This window comes from Octopus bimaculoides, chromosome 25 (assembly GCF_001194135.2).
Source record: "Octopus bimaculoides isolate UCB-OBI-ISO-001 chromosome 25, ASM119413v2, whole genome shotgun sequence".
NCBI classification, from domain to species: Eukaryota; Metazoa; Mollusca; class Cephalopoda; order Octopoda; family Octopodidae; genus Octopus; species Octopus bimaculoides.
This window is the reverse complement of record NC_069005.1, coordinates 32,922,892-32,940,397: the sequence shown is the minus strand read 5'-3', so window position 1 is coordinate 32,940,397 and position 17,506 is coordinate 32,922,892. Positions and strand designations below refer to the sequence as shown.

General features: G+C 37.1%; 1 protein-coding gene across 3 annotated transcripts in view; it reads left to right on the top strand.

Annotated features, from left to right (window-relative positions):
- LOC106869075 (mediator of RNA polymerase II transcription subunit 13-like) overlaps nucleotides 1-17,506 on the top strand; it is a 151,542-nt gene that overhangs the window by 106,569 nt on the left and 27,467 nt on the right. For all 3 annotated transcript variants that reach the window (XM_014914599.2, XM_014914597.2, XM_014914598.2), the window contains exons 7-11: nucleotides 85-430; nucleotides 1,301-1,384; nucleotides 3,560-4,657; nucleotides 16,112-16,379; nucleotides 16,710-16,746. In XM_014914599.2, coding sequence (XP_014770085.2) covers nucleotides 85-430; nucleotides 1,301-1,384; nucleotides 3,560-4,657; nucleotides 16,112-16,379; nucleotides 16,710-16,746 — 1,833 coding nt within the window. The remainder of the gene's footprint in view (nucleotides 1-84; nucleotides 431-1,300; nucleotides 1,385-3,559; nucleotides 4,658-16,111; nucleotides 16,380-16,709; nucleotides 16,747-17,506) is intronic.

Here is a 17,506-nt window from a genome sequence, read left to right as displayed (position 1 = left end):
TACTGAATATATTGAAAAAGTTCTTTGTACTGAATGTATTTTTTGTGCACTTGTGTAACCCTTGCTTCACGGTTTCAATTCCAGCTGGAGTACACATGCGTTACCCCTCGGCTTTTATATTTACTTGTGAGGAAGAACCGACTTTAACAGTTCCAGCATCAACTTTAGCTGCCGCACCAGTTCCACCCATCCAGCGCCCATCATGTCCACATCCTGTCATTCCAAATGGTCCCCTGACTCCACCAACGTCCCCTGGGGAGCCTCAACTGCCTCCAGGTGGGGGTCTCAAGCTGTGTCCATCATTACCATATGCCACGGGACCTGTAGAACCCAGCTTAGGACCCTTGGACCAAACTGCTGACTCTGTAGCTTTCAGAATACTGGAGAAAGTTGCTCAAGACAGTGTAACAATGGCAGGAATAAGCAAAAGGTAACGGAAATAAACCAAATTTTAATTTCTCACCATTTTTTTCTTAGCATTTTCAAGTAAACAAGTGAATTGCATTAAAATTTGCTACTTCCACTCATAATTTGTTTGTTCTGCACCGTCTACGTTTACATTCAAAGGAAGTCATCCAGGGAACCGCTACGTTGTTTGTTGCATGACTGCTAGAAGGAGCTGCTAAATCTTTTAAATCGCAAGAAAGGACACATTGGATAATGTAATCCTTGATACACATTGCCTGGGGCTAAAAAACTATAAACAGATTTGTAAGATAGGTACAGGTACAGCTATGTGGTTAAGAAGTTCATTTTGAAGCCACTTGGTTTCAGGTTCAGTCCCACTTTGCAGCACCTTGGGCAAATGTATTCTAATGTAGTCCTGGGCCAACAAATGTTTTGTGAGTGAATTTGATAGATGGAAACTGTATAAAATCTATTGTGTGTGTGTGTGTGTGTGTATGCAGGTTTTCATATGCACCCCCCCTCCTGACCTACAAACTGACAATAATGTTATTTCCTTATTAACAAATTGTCTACTGGCTTTGCATTTTCAAAAATGTGTAGGATAGGAGATCCCTTACTTGGGGCTTCCTATCCCACACATCTTTGGAAGGGTTAACAACAGGAAGGGTATCCTGCTGTGAAACAACATATTCATGCTAGCATGGAAAATCAAATTTAAAAATGAACAGATAAATAATTTAACAAGCCAATCATCCCCTTAATTAGCTTGATTAAATTATAATTGACTAAATAAATTGACATTAGTCAAGTTAGAAATTCTGATAGAAACCCTCTTTTTTTTTTTGTTGTTTATTGTCTTTAACATGTTTTGTTTTCTTCCTTTCACTTCTAGGAATCCTGATTTGACTTCTGAGGATATGTTGCTTATCTGGGATTTTGGTGATCCAACCTCTAAAGCTTCCTGTAACTGTATCAGGTAAACAACAACAATAACCGTTCCTTCTTCAGATGTTTCTTTTTTATAGCTTGTATTATTGAAGTCTTCTTCAATTAGTTGACTTCAGGAAATGGCAGCATGGCTTGTCTTATTAAAAATGCTGTAAAGTAGCCTAATTTTGCACTTCGTTCTCCTTTGTGTATGTGTGTACTGGGGTTATTCTATCATTAGGGATTGATAGTTTTGCTGAGTTGAAGGATCACAACTCTAGTACTACCGACCTGTGATTAGAATACCACAGGAAAGAATTGCAAAGAAGACCCTTCAAGCTGAGTCAACTGGCAGGAGACCTAGGGGTAGACTAGGAATGTGATAGTTGGATAACATCCATAGTCTCAGTTGGTTGTGTTGGGGAATCCAGCCAGGAAGTGTAAGGATGGTTGCTTTTGATAGGACACCATGGAGGATGTGCCCGAGGACTCTGCTCTCATGACGCTCCTACAAATAGAGGGTGGAGAAGCCAGGTGGATAATGAACCTAAGAATGGGTAAACTTTATATAAAGCTAGTTATGGAAGCCACCCTCCTGCCTCTCAACTATTTCCTTACCTGATCATTGCCCTTGTCAGGAGGGGATTAAGAATGACTGGTTGTTGTTTATATTCAATTTTTTATGTTATAGCAGGGATTCTAAACTGGTTTTATAATGTGGATCACTTTGATGTACTGAATATTTTCATGGCTCATTGGAACATAAAAAAAAATCTGAAATTTAACTAGAAACTAAATAGAATAAATTTAATTAAACATCAAATAGTGTAACCTCATGGAAAATGAAATTCTCAAATTTTTGACCGCAAATATTTAATACAGCTGTAATATGTAGGACAGATTTTAATGTGAACCACTGGAAATTTTGTTGTGATCTGCCTGTAAAGGACTATGGGCCCAAATAGCATAGCTCTTAGGTTCACTGAAGCACATAAGCCACCAGACTGCCACACAGACTGGAGTTGTGGTGGTGCCCCAGGATCATCTGGGGCTAAATAGCAGCAACAGCTGTAATTTTATAAAAAGGTGGTGGTAGTAGTAGCAGCAGCAGCAGCAGTTGATCTTCTGATTGTACTAAGGAAACTCTGCACTTCTTGGCAGAAATGCCCGTGTATTTGTAGATCTGGGGCAAGATTTGAACACACAGTGTACCTAACCAGAACACATTCCACCCAACATCCTATCCAATACTCTAACAATTCCACCAACTCTCCACCCTGAACTGGTGCTGTTTTTCTCTCTTTCATCTCACTCGCAAAAGAATGAATGGCAAAATTGATGGAGGAAGAAAGTACTTATTGAAAAGTTGTTCAAAACAAATTATTTCTCCTCTCTAAAATTATTGATTAATTTTGGATTTTGTTTAGCAATAATTGATCTGTGTTGGTATAGATGTTGCCTTTGTGTAGTTCTTTATTGACAGCTTGTTAGTGTTATATTATTATATATTATTGTATATAACAATATTATTGTTACCATATTGCCTATAGATGTGTTGTTAGGGGTCTTAGTACATTTATTTAGATGTAGCAGAGCATTGGGTAAGTGTCTTGCAGTGTTTGATCCGTTTCTTTACATTCTGAGATCAAATCCCACCAAAGTCAACTTTGCCTTTCATCAGTTTGGAGCTAATGAAATAAAGTACCAGTTATGTACTGGGGTTGACTTATGACTAACCATCACACTTTAAAACTACTGGTCTTGTGCCTGTGCGGTTTCTCTTTCTGGCTTTTTACACTCTTAGCTTAAATCCTGTCAAGGATGTTTTTGCTCCTTATCTCTCTGAGGTCAGTAAACTAAAGCACTAATCAAGTACTGAGATCAATGTAATTGGCTAACCCTTGTGACCCAAAATGCTAGCCTTGTGCTGAAATTAGAAAGGATTATTATTATCAATAATATTAATACGCTAACTTTTTGTTTTTGTACGTACCTGTTGTGTGTGTCACACTTAAAAAAAGTGGCAAAGTGAGAGAGGAGGACAGAGAGGAAATGAGAGAGAGGGAGAGATAACACTTCCAGTCAGTTAAGATCAGGACATTTATGATCATTATCATTGTCATCATCATTATTGTTATTATCATTATTATTACATGAAATCATTATACTTTGCTGTTGCTCTCAAACCAACGTTGCTCAGTGAAAGTTTTCTTTCTTGTTTCAGGCATAGAAATTCCAAGTCGAAATCTTTGGCTCAGAACGCAACTAAAAGCTTGTTACCGTGTGGCAGCAACAAACATGTGAAGGGGGAGAAACCTGAAAAATTTGATAGGCAGCAATCTCGGCATGGAAGGAACGTTATTCCATTTCATAGACGCTCTCTACAGCATGATGATCTCTTTCACTTTGAATTGGATATGATACCACCGATGCCCCCAAACCCTGCATTTAGGCCTCCTCCAAACTCTTCTTCCTCTAACACAGCTGGTGGGCCTGGTGGGGTCACACCAGGTTTACCCCAGCTTCACAACACAGTAGAACCTTGTGGGAGTGCTGGGGTGGATTCTCCATCCACGCCGGCTCCCTCTCCATTAGACTCTGAAACCCGCAACCAGCCTTTAGGCAATCAAAATATGGACCCTGCAATGCCTACATTAAGCCCACACCCTCCTCCACAGAAATCTGGTTCGGACAAAGATATTGGAGTTAGTGGTAGTGTTGGTTCTAGTAGTGGAAGTGGCATGAGCACAAGCGGGGGAGGTGGTAATGGGGGTAACAATAACAGCGGGGTGGGTAATAGTACTGTGAGCAGTGGTGGGGGCAGTGGTGGAAGTGGTGGCAGCAAGCCAGCATCGATTGGTGATTCTCAGAGTGTTATGTTATATAATGGCAATGACTTGTATTTGAAGTCTGAGGAACCAAGCCCCAAAATGGAAGCCACACCTTCTCCTGCCAATTTACAGCTGCAGCATCACCAGCAGCAGCAGCAACAGCAACAACAGCTGCAGCAACAGCAACAGCAGCAGCAACAGCAACAACAACAGCAGCAACAGCAGCAGCAGCAACAACAGCAGCAACAGTTGCAGCAAACACAGCAGACACATCCACAACAACTTCAACAACAGCAACAACAACAGCAGCAGCAGCAGCAGCAGCAGCAAGATTTCAAAATAGACTCTGACAATAACAGTTGGCTAAGATCACAGCATCGGCATATGGAATCAAAACTTCTTAAGCGTCCTCATCTTCCAACAAATGAAATCGAAGATGAGCAAATACTAGTCACAGACTCTTTATATGATTTTCAAAGTTTAAATTCTTGGTAAGTACCGTTAATTCTCTCTTTCCTGCGAGTTTGTTTCTGTCTTTTACAGCAAATATTCTTTCCTTGTCTTGCAAGTTACTTGGTTACCTCACTCTTGATAGTGGCAGAGGGAAAAAAAAAAAGAAAAGAAAAACCCTGTCCAACATACACTGTAAAGTGGTGGGCATTAGGAAGGGCATCTAGATGCGGAAACCATGCCAAAGCTGACACTTGATGCAACCCTGTAGCTCACCAGGTCCTATCGAACCAGCCAATCCATGCCAGCATGAAAATCAGACATTAAATGATTGTGATATGTACTAATATTTCATAACTGTTGCCCTCAATCTGTGATGGGTTTCGTCTACGTAGGCTTCTGAAAGCCTCATGGGTCAGCCTGTTTTTCACATCCCCTGTAAATAGTTATAGCAGATATAATAGCTAGAAACCCAAACAAAAGGGGTTTTTTTTTCACTTTAAAAATATTGCAATCGGTAATACTTAGCTCATTTGTTACTGTATTTCTGTTGCAATATACACTGCTTTGTTTCAATTAATTTTGAAAATAATGAAGATATAGCAAAATAATTTTGTCATGATTAAGCTGATGTTGAGAAATAAACTAACATGAAATTTTGATAAAAGGTTTTAATTTAGATTTCTTTAGAGCAAGAAGTTTGCATCATCAAAGCAAGCGTGGTTTTGTGTGGCTTGCTGGGATAAGAGCTAAGCATCTTTTTTTTTATTCAACTGTTTTCAGTAAAAACTTTGCCAATCAGTCATTGATGTTTGTATTTAGCAGAAGCTTTCTTCTCTTCTAGAAGGAAATTACTGAAAGTTCTTCTCTTATACATACACATTGATATGAAAGTCTTGTCAAACTGTTAACAAGCTATAGTTCTAGAAGTGGAGGAGGTGGGAGGGCAGAGGAAACTACCGATGGTTGTGTGTTTGGGTAAGAACCAGTTAATGAAATGCCTCCAATATTTTGTACTCTTAGGCAGGGGTGGGTTAAGTTCTGATATTTCAAGCATAATTCTAAGGCATGAGAATGGTGAGAACGGTTTATATTTCAGCCAACCCTTAATGGGTTTAGTTTTCTGGTTTTCATTAAATTATGAAATATCTTCACAATTGATTTAGTTTGTAAATGATAGGCTGTGTTTTTTCAATGCTTTAATGAAAAGGTTGGTGGTTGTTATGATGAAGTTATTGGGTATTTGTGCAGTTGTCGTGTTAGTGTGTTAATAGGCTACAACAGTTCTAAAGTACCCCGTTAACACCGACGTATTGAGGTGTTCCAGAAGTAACTGACTTGTAACACATTGGCTTCAATAAAATCTGTTGTATATTATTATTATTAACTTAGCTTCCAGTAAGTGGGATATTATAGAGCTGTGACTGTTGTAAACAGATTTATAGCAGAGTCATTGAACAGAGAATATTGATTTGTGAGAGCCAGCTTTTAGTATGTATTGTTCTGTTTAGTGTGATTTTGTAGAGTAATTTAAATATCAACTTTTAAACTATTCCAAGGACATGGATTCCAACATTTCTCTACAAACTATCAGGTTTGTTGCCTGTCTAAGAATTTACCGTTTTAGCTCAAATATAAGTTGCACCCCTAATTTAGTGTTAAATTTTGATACAAAATTTTCCCTTTTGTAGTCTTATCCCCCCCCCCCCCCATAATTTGTATTCCCCCCAGCCCAAGTTAAAATCAAGTATAGAATACAGTATTTCTTCCATTGGGTACTGCTACTATATACAAGTGGCACTGTTGTCAAATTGGTTGCTCCTGTTATCATAGGGTTTCACTTTGGGCTGTAGAGGATGTGTCTTAAATGTGTGTTAAAGGGGTTGAATGATGCAACAACAACAATGGTGTTTGATGTTACTTAACATGACAGTAATTTGCTACCTATGATTTAATAATCATCTATTAATGTTGTTGTGTGGGGGTGAGGGGTGACTTAGTTTCAAGTTGTGTCAGTTATGAAACAATGAGATGTATTTGTAATAAAACTATTAGTGGTTTATTCGGTTGTATTGTAGGAAATGGTTCAAAATAGCATTTAATGATGATTCAGATGAAACTAGTTCAAGAAGCTGTTAGTGGTGAAAAATATTTAAGTATAGACATCGGTGGAATGTCGAAAAATAAAGATTATGGGAAATAGAGAAATTGGCATGAAGTGAATTTAAAAACAAGTTGATGATAGAGCAAATGGAATTTGCATCTGGTTGTTAAAAATTGATTTTTATACTTTCAGCTTCCATTACCTTTTCATATCACAACTAAGTCAATTAGATATTTTGGTTATATAACAGTCTGTACAATATATACATGGATGGTGATGTTGATGCAGTGTGTGTGTGTGTGTGTGTGTGTGTGTGTGTGTGTGTGTGTAGTTTCTAGGTTTTTCTGTTTGAAATTCAAAATTGATGAAACAGATGTTTTCATAACTAAAATGGGAAATTGAGTGGGGAAAAAAAAACAGCAAAATATGGATTCTGGAATTGAAACTTGAATTGACAGCCAATTAAATAAAATTTTCAATTAGAATTCATGCTGAAAAAAGAGGTTTGAATGTGTAAATAAAATGTATATTAGATTTGATGTTCTCAAAAAGTACAGTGACTAAAATCTTTGTTTAAAATGTAATTTACAAGTGACCAGGGCTACATTCTAATAACAATAACAGTAAGAATAAAAACAAAACACAGAGAGGAGAAAAATCAAATATTGATCTTCTTTGCATTTATAATAAATATATTTTTGGAATGAATCAACACATTAAAAGATACTGAAATTCTATATGAAATTAATTCTAGTTCCTAAATATATTTTAATCGTTCCTGCACTCTTAAAATTTGGGAAATTAACCCTTTAGCAGTCAGATTATCCTGTCAAAAGTAATCTTTCTTTATTCACATTGTTTTCAATTAATCTTGCATTAATCTCATAGTTTCAAACTTTTCAGTGATGTGTGATGGCTTACTTTTAGGTTGGTATTCGTAAGATAGGTGCAAGAGGCTGGGTCTTACCAGTTTGAACATAAAACAGGTAGAATTTCTGCTGGCTGCGGGTCTCCCAGAATGTTGGTCACCTTGGAAACGTCTGATCTACTTGTACACTTGTGTGTGGATCATACACTCCTCTCCATATACTTTCTGCAACTTTACATAGACCTCTGAGCAGGTATCGCCATGACAACTTTCTCTCACATGGTCAATGCAACGATCACACACTACACACCTTCCTTCCAAGCACTGCTGTAAACAGCGGAAGTGAGGCAGAATGTTAAAACATAGTGTACATGCACAGCAGAGTTCAAAGTCAATCTGTGCCAAGCGACTTCACTGTGTGATTTATCTTCATTAGTATGGCAACAGATTTCGCGCGCGCGTGTGTGTGTGTATCTATGTTTCTTCCCCACCATTGCTTCACAACCAGTGTTGGTTTGCTTATGTTTCTGTAACTTAACTGTTCAACAAAAGAAACTGATAGACTAAGTATCAAACTTTAAAAAGGACATCCCTCCCCCCTTCACATGTGGTACTAAAACTAACTGTGTGCAAGATTTCCGGTAAACAATTTTTTCAGAGTCAGCAGTGAAAGTAACTTTCTATTAATTCAATTTATTAACTCAATTTTAATTTACAAAATTAATTTTCTGACTTTGGCTACTGAACTTCAGGGGAATTGTCATAATATATGAACCTGGTCTAAAATGGTAATTCCATATGATGATGATGATGATCATCATCATCACTTCACATCCATGTTCCATGCTGGCATGGGTAGGGCGGTATGATTGTATCTGATGGGTTTAAGGCAACGGTTCTCAACTGTGGCCCTCAAGCATCCTTCTGATGACCCATCATAGTCTTCTTTCTTTAAATATATTTTTCTTTAATTGACATTTTTTTTTTCCTTCTTTTTGGTGCAGGGCCGCCCCTTAAAAAAAAAAATTCAGGTTTTGGATCTGGCCCAGATATTAGAAAGGTTGAGAACCACTGTTCTAAGGACTGCATCACACTCCACTGTCTCCTTTGGCATAGATTCTATGGTTGGATACCCTTGTCAACACCAACCACTTTACAACATGTGCTGAGTGTTTCTTTCTTTCTTTCTTTCTTTCTTTTTTTCCCCATGCCACCATCACTAGTGAGGTCACCATGCAGCTTGTAAGACTTCAGACCTCAAGGAGACAGCTTTATGCTAAGAAATGAAGGGTTTACATATAGAAGGGGCCTAAGCAGAACGAGTTTCTTACTGTAGAGAAGCTGAAGGCAATCAGGGTGGAGTGAGAAAGAGACTAACAGTAGTGGTGGGGTGTTCAGTGATGTTATGGGGGAAAGGTACAGTTTATTTTTTTTTTTTTTTTTTTTGCAGTGAGTTATTTTCTGTATGATCTCTAAATTTTTTATGGTATTTATTGTAAGTCTCAACAGATGAGAACAGTGATGGTTAGAAAGAATAATAATGGATCAAGTAGCCAGTCAAGCAAACCTGTTATAATCATCATCTTAATAATAATTGCTTAATTTCCTTCAACCATGTGTTCACCCATCTTCAACACATGTTCGTTTCACACATAACCACTTGAATTATTCAACAGATATTTTAGTGGTTTATTTCTTTCAGTAGCTGACTCTTCAAATACATTGTTTACCTGAGTGTGTCAGTATTATTCTCTTCTCCACATATTTGTTTGTCACTGCTTAGAACAGCTCTGAAATATTTTGAAGGTGACTTTATTTAACCTTTTTACTACCTCAATACAAACTTGTCAGCTTACACAGCTACAGTTATTTCACACTGATATCTCCTCAGTCCTCTCATTTTGCACCACACACACACACACACACACACGTATATATATTTGTCGTTCTGTAAATCTAACCAATTCTATCCACTGTTTCCATGTACAGCATATTTTATTCATTTGGCTGGATAGAACATTTTTCTTTCCTTTCTGGATAGAGAAGAAAGAAAGAAAGAAAGAAAGAAAGGAAGATAGCTGGAGAGTGTTTTAGCAATAAAATGGTTATCAAAAGATTTACTAAAAGCCCTTATCATCCTGCTGTTTTGTCGTTCTCTTCTATAATTCCATTCTTCTCTCTTTCTGTCTCTGTCTCTTGCTAGCTAAAGTAGCACTTAAAAGCAGTTTTTCCTTTTCTTCTTCTGGATATGTTAGGAGTACAGGGGAGGGGGAAAAAATACCACAGGCAGGGGGAAAAAAAAACAAAAAGAAACATCCAACCCAAAAAGCAAAAAAAAAAAACAAAATACCCCAAATCACATGGTTTAATATCTCAAATAATTTCAAATGCATCAATTTTACTGACCCCCCTCCTCTCTACGACAACAACAACAACAACAACAGCAGCAGATGTTGTTCACTGACTGACTTAACTCAGTCATAACACCCACTTAATCTTATCACCTGGCATTACTGTACTTGATAATATTTAATGTAAATCATTTTAAGACATTTCTTGTACTACATCACTTTAATCACTTACCAGAAGAGGAATTCAGTCAGAAAATCTGTTTATATTACATTCCTTACCTTATGTGTGTGTGTGGTGAGGGAGAATGGGTTGGATGGGTTAAAGAAAGAAAGGAAAAAACCTTGGTTTAAATGGATTAGGTTTCCTTGTTGAATCCATCTGTACAGTTTCTAGTCTTTATTACACCATATTGTCAGGATTATTATAGTTTACCTTTTTTTTTTACTGAATGGCGGGGAAGGGGTAGGTAAGTGGGTGAGTTGATATTTCTAAGGTTTAATGGTGTATTTAGCAAAATTTAGCCCCCACTCACCCTTCCCACACACGTGTGTATATATATGAATGAGTGTTGTGTGTGTACACGTACATACACACACACACACACACACACTTTCTCAGTTGACAGAAGTGGGGAAACGTTTTTAACTGATGCTGTTTCTCTTTTCTCTTCTCTTCTTTCCTTCTGCTAAAATGAAAGACAGACAGGTTTATTTCAAAAGTGCAGAAATAACGTTTCTTACAATATTATTGCCTCTAATTCTTCCTACTTGCTACCACCAAATCTTGACATTCTTTTTCTTTTTCCGTGTGTGTGTGTGTGTGTGTGTGTCGCCGTCCATGTCGCCGTCCATAATTAATTTGTAAGGATTATTGTGACTTGAATGCTATATTTAAAGCTGCAAGTGAAACGAAATGCTTTCTTGTCTCCAGATCTTGCTGACTGCCGCCTGTTTAGTGGCATAGGTTGTGGTTAGTCAATATTGATTAGAATAGATAGCAGAAAATAGCATTGGTTTTTGGATATTTAATATAGCTATCTCTTTACTGAAATTATGTGCTCTTGTAAGCTAAACACCTCCTGCTTTCTCCGCCTCCTCCTCCTCCTCTCTCCCTCCCTCCAGCTGTTCCCAACACACAAGAGATTTCGGATACAGTTATCATGTTAATTAACGACATGTGCAGGCAAACTGGCTTTATGACACAATGCTTTTACACATTTATGTTGGCTCTTCGTTTTATTGCTTACCAAATACATTCTACCCATATCATTTAAAAGATAATCTCACAGCTTTTAATATCGTTTTCACACCGAAAATTTAAAAAAAAGAAGCATTTTTTGAAAATTTGTTTTGAAATGAAAACTGTTTTTTTTTTCTGTTTGTTTGGTTAAACTGCTTATTATTGGTTATTGATGATGGAAATAATCACACACAATTATTGAAAGTATTCCTACTGTTATTATTATTATTATTAATCAATTTGTTAATTGTAACGTTATAATTGACGGATTGTGTGTCACAGTGAGGTGAGGACAGGATTCAGTGTTTATTTTCAAACAGTCTGACAAAATTGGTGTTTACAGAATATAAGCCACTTGAGAATAATCAAAAGTGGTTTATCTACTGCTCCTCCACCTGGCTGATCAATTTCTAATTGTTGACGAAAGACTTAGAACAAACTGATGCACTTCAGGTTTTTTTCTCCCCGCTTTTTAGAATAAATTATAATGCTTAAAGACTAATCACAGATTGAACAAAGAAAACAGTCTATTCATATTTAAACCTAAGTTTGGAGTTTGATACATGCGAAATACGAGAGGGGAGTGTCCAGTGGACGAACACCTGGTTACAATTTAGTTGGTCTTACAGGAAGGATATACAATGTTTTATGGAACTTTTAGCTACAACTGATGTCTGTTAATATTACTTGTGAGCAGGCAGAATCATTAGCAAGCTGGACAAAAGGCTAAGAGGCATTTCAGTTGTCTTTATGTTCTGAGTTCAAATTCCGCCAAAGTCGATTTTTGCCTTTCGGGATCGATAAAATGAGTACCAGTTGAGCACTGGGGTTGATGTAATCGACTTTCCCCACTCCCTGAAATTGCTGGCCTTGTGCCAAAATATGAAACCAATATTACTTAAACCGTTATTACTTAAAACTGTATGCTCTGAGCTCAAATCCTGCCAAGGTACCAGTTGAGCACTGGGGTCAGGAGCTGTGGGATGGGGGTGGTCCCCACCTCAATTCCTAGCCTATTGTCAAAATTTGCATCCATCATCATCATCATCATCATCATCATCATCATCATCATCATTATTGCTGTTGACAATAACCAGGTAGAAGGCCACAAATTGTGGTGGGGTAGTGGTAGGGAGAGGATTAGTTGATTAAGTCTCAACCACAGTATACAACTGGTATTTTGTTTTATTGATCTTGAATGAATGAGTAACAAAGTTGATGTAGGTGTGATTTGAACTCAGAAGCTATAGAATTAGAATAAATACCACAAGATGTTTTATCCACAGCCTTTAATAATTCTACCAATTTGCAGGAACAATGACAGGAATATTGTATAGGGTTTCTTTGGAGAAATAAAAACCAAGAATTTGTTTGAAAGTCTTCAATGCTTTTTATAAATAATAATTAATACACACAATAAAACTTGCAAAGCATAATTAACTTGCAGTTTTATGGACAGAATCATTGTGAACTGTAAAGAAATTTACCAAACGCCAACCAGTGTTGTATTTGTTTGCCTCGTTAAATATTCACTTAATCAACAATCTTGTAATGTTATCCTGTTCTGCTTTAAATGCAAATAAATACAACAATAAATAAAAAAAATATAATAATCATAATACCAGTAATAATAATACGCTGGTGAAGAGATATTCAGTTGTTGAGCATTTAAATCATTTTATTGTGATTGTATCATTGATTAAAAACATAGCAGTTTATGGCTTTATCTCAAACAGTTCACCAGTCTCCATTTCAAACTAATTCATTATTAACAATGTGTGGTAACATTGGAATTATGGAAACTGGATTTTTACTTTGTTTGTTTCTTCTGCTACACACCCATGTTGTCATTAGGATTCAGAGCACTCTGTGTGTGTGCGTGCGGGCATCTATGGGACTTAAGTTTTATTCCTTTATAGAATCGAAGCTGGTCACCAATGAAGTGATGAGGCTATTTTGTTATTTCATCCCTTCAGCATTCAGATGACTCTGTCAAATGGAATGCTTCTTTATTCACATTGTTTAGAATTAACCATGCATTATCTTGTGGCTTTGACATTTCAACGATGTGATTGTTTGTTTTTAGAATGACACTGTTGGGTAGGTGTGAGAGGCCTGATCTGGTTGGTTCTAATCCCAAGGGATTGTCAAGACAACTGTTGGGTTTTATGGATATGTGAATTAGTTCTGTGTGTGTGTGTGTGTGTGTGTGTGTGTGCTCCAGTACATTGTGTGTTTATGTGTGTTCCATGATGTACATGTGATTGTGTGAATTCAGTCCAGAACCTTCAAATGGAGAATCCATGGAAAGTTTTTCCAAATGTTCATTTTCAAGTCTTGTGTAAAATCTGTCTGTCTGTCTGTTTCTCTCTCTCTCTCCCCCCCTCACCATTTGAGGGAATTGTATTGGTGGGATTGTTCGAGTTTTAGTGAAAAGATGTCTTGTGGCATCTGTTTTGATTCTCTGCACTTGTGGCAACATTGGTGCCAAGCAGAACCAGTGTTGCCATTTTCTTGGAAAACATCATCAGTGCCATGAAAGATGGATGACTTACATACAAACGCAACAGATGGTTTTTGTATTAAAAACTGTCTTGAACAGGTCTGTGCCTTAGGGAGGGACTTTCCCTCATACTCAGGCTGTCTACAACAGACAACAGACCCATCCCACACACACACACACACACACACACATATACAACAATAAAAAAAGAAATTGTGTTGTAACTATGTATGCATGTTATTAAACATATTAAAAAGATGCAGTGAAACACACGTGCATGTGTCTTATAGTTAGATTTACACACACACACACACACACACACACACACACACAGGTGTATGCGAGTGTAATGTAAATGTATGCCTTGTTAATATTTTATACATTCACATCAAATCAATATATATTTAATGTAAGAAATACATCAGAGGCAAACTCTGTGACCCATTGTGCACAATCCTCACTCGTCTGTGATGACACTGAAGGGTTTGATATGTTCAGGACCCTGGGGTTGAGTTGTTCGACTAAAGGCGGTGCTCCAGCATGGCCGCAGTCAAATGACTGAAACAAATGAGATAACAAAAGTAAAAGAATAGTTTTAGTTGGCACACCAAATAGCATGTCTCTGAGAAAGATGCAAGCGCACGCATGTGCATACACACATACACATTATGCACTTTGCTTCATTTTTCAAGCAGAGGTTTTACCTTCACCTGTTGCCATGCTAGGACCACAAATCCCCGATGTACTTATATACCTGGAAATCATTCATTAGGGACTTAAACTTTAATCTCATTGCTTCGCATGCATCACAACAACACAGACACTATACATTCACAGCCAATAATCCCGCAACAGTGCACACCCTCGGCTCACAAAACAACAACACATGGCCAACAGTTTTCCTTTTCTATGCTACATTTACCAGTCTCTATTCAGCGGTAACATATGTTCTTCACACTGCTAAAATCTGTAATTTGCAGCTTGGGTTTCACTCTCCAAATTACCCTCAACAGCTGCTGGTGTTAAAACCATAAACACCTCTTAGATTATTATTTATATACCTGAGATTGTGCATGTATGGCACACAAACACACAAAGGCGAGTAAAAAACTGTCAATCTGAATGGGTATGGCTTCAATAACCAACACTCCTCCACATTTCTGTTAGACCAGACCTGGTTGGGTTGTGTCTCCTCCTTGCCTTCTTCACCCACTACTACATTGTTTTCTGTTCCCCTCTGAACTTGTGAACTATATCAACCCACCTGAGCCTATTTGCTTTTATCTGTTTTCCCCTTCTCCCATCAAACTGCTCCCTGCACTTCTCTCTCACAGTTTGTTTAAAACATTTATGACATCCACTCCTTTTGTTTAGATATCCATCCATCTTGAGGATTCTCCTTAGTTTCCAAGTCTATCCATCAACTCCTAAACTGCAACAACCCAATGAAAACGCGTTAATATCACACCTTCTCGTTCCACATTAGTCTTGGACCATGATCACTACATTTCCAAATACTCCTCCTGCTCCTCCTCTTCTACACAAATGCAGACACACAATTATTGCTTATTACGAGAGTTGCGACACTTCACTAGCAATATCTGCTTTATAGTGCAGCAGCACAAAAGAAAAATCTATCTTTGCCTTGTGAAGGCCTAAGCGAAGTTAAAAGAAGTCCTGGAGTGAATTCCCAAGATTAATTTGTCAGTAATAATTTGACACGGCCAAGTCAAAGACACCTTGTTCAGTGATAAACCATTGCCAATAATGATAATAATAATGATATTAATAGTAATTAATAATAATAATGTTGTATTGAAAGCAAATATGTGGTGCTATGTTTGGTAAATGCTTGGATATAGCACTAGACTGTAGTAGAGATAATGGGTTTCACTCGGAGATATTTGTAACTCTAGTCTTCTGCTGTTGTGTTGCTCCAGGGGTTTTTCTAAATGAAATATTTGAAGTTTTATTGATTTCAAATTCTTAATTAATATTGCACACCTAAATATATGCAACTGGGAAGGAAAGTGGTTCTTTGCTCTTCTTGTTTAATTTTTCTTTTTACTTAATTGTGGTGGGAGAAGTATTTTATTTTATTTTATTTTATTTCTTCCTTTCCTGTCTCTCGGTGCAAATGTTACTGCTGATTCAAAAGGCTTCAGTTTTGTTGAATATTTTTGCTTGGTCATAGAATTTCTCCCTGATTGCATTAATTTCACTGATTTTCATTAATAGTTTTAACTTTTCTTGTGAATAAAACTAAATTGCTTTATAGTAATGAGAAATTATCTTGTTGCTGTAGGCTTTGTAGATGTTCTTAGAAATAATAATGGCTCAATAATTTGATTCTCAGAGAAAAGCTCACTTAATGAATTGCGTATTTGACTGAAGAAGAACTGATTGTTTCAATGTTTGTTATTTTGTAGGTTCGACAGCCAATTAAAGCGAACAAAGTTTGATTGTCGACAGGATAGCCAATATTTTCAACAACAACAGCCACAGCATAACTCTCATTTTTCACAACATTCTCAAAACTCATCCTCCAGTAAGCAACCCTTGAAGCCTCCCACCCCACAACCGCCAGCTCATGACCCTTATGAGTTCACTGACGAATCATCTTCACTTTTTGGAACACTGCCTGCAAGGAATTTTAGAACAAGTCGAGATGATCTGTTTCGCTCTTCCCCTTTAAAGGTAAGCACCAGTCGAATGACGTTATTCTTCTCCTTTTCATCAGGTTTTAGAAAGCAGTTAGGGTATTGGACTAACAATTGTAAGGTCATAAGTTCAACTCTTGGACCTGGTAGCATGTTGCCTCCTTGAGGAAGACACTTCCCTAAAATTGCTGGCCATGTGCCAAAATTTGAAACTATTGTTGTTGTTGTTGTTGTACTAATATTAGTATTATATATAGGCCAATACTTTTGATTGCTCCAGTGCTGAAATGACATGCCATGTCAACAGTTGATGTTGACCAGAAATCTTTATAAATGAATTGTGATGGCCTCATGTTTTCTATTTTAGGAAGAAGAAAAGGATTCATCACGGCACAATGGCAACAGTAAGTTGATTTATTTCTAACAAACCCCACTGACGGTTTCTGTTGATGTTTATTCTTCTCTCTGTCAGCTTGTCAGGCTGATTTAACACTGCCCTATAAACAAACAGTAGTCGTATTTCTTTATGCTTCCCAGTCTGTGTGAAGTGCATTTTGTTGTTAATGCTTGTCTGTAAAGGGAAGTAATAATAGATTTAGGATATATTATTGGTTTTTCTTTTGACATCGGAAAGACAGTTGTGATTTTACTGTATACAATAAATGTACTCCACCACCGTCGTCACCATCACATTTGATGTTATAAGATCATGCAAGAAAACGAATGAATTAACTCCCCTAGAGAGGGTGGGTGTGTTACGAAATACAGATTGTATCACTTGATACAGTGAATATCTTTACCATTCCTCTCTGTGTCTGTTTCTCTCCTATTCTGAGACATTCTTTCTTAGTAGTAGTAGTAGTAATAATAAAAATAATCATCCAGTTATTATTATTGTTGCATAAAGCACTATTGATTGGTCTTAATAGGAACTGTTCATTAATGTAAGCCTGGTTGTTTGTGTTTGTTATAGATTCTGGTCCATTGGTACTGTCTGTTGAAACTAATTTGTTGGTCAGTGACTGAATCAGAGATATCCTCCCTCCCATATTATATTACACACACACACACACACACACAGCTATCCATTCACCCATCCATCCATTCCGTACACACACATCTATATATATATATATATATATATATATATATATATATATATAT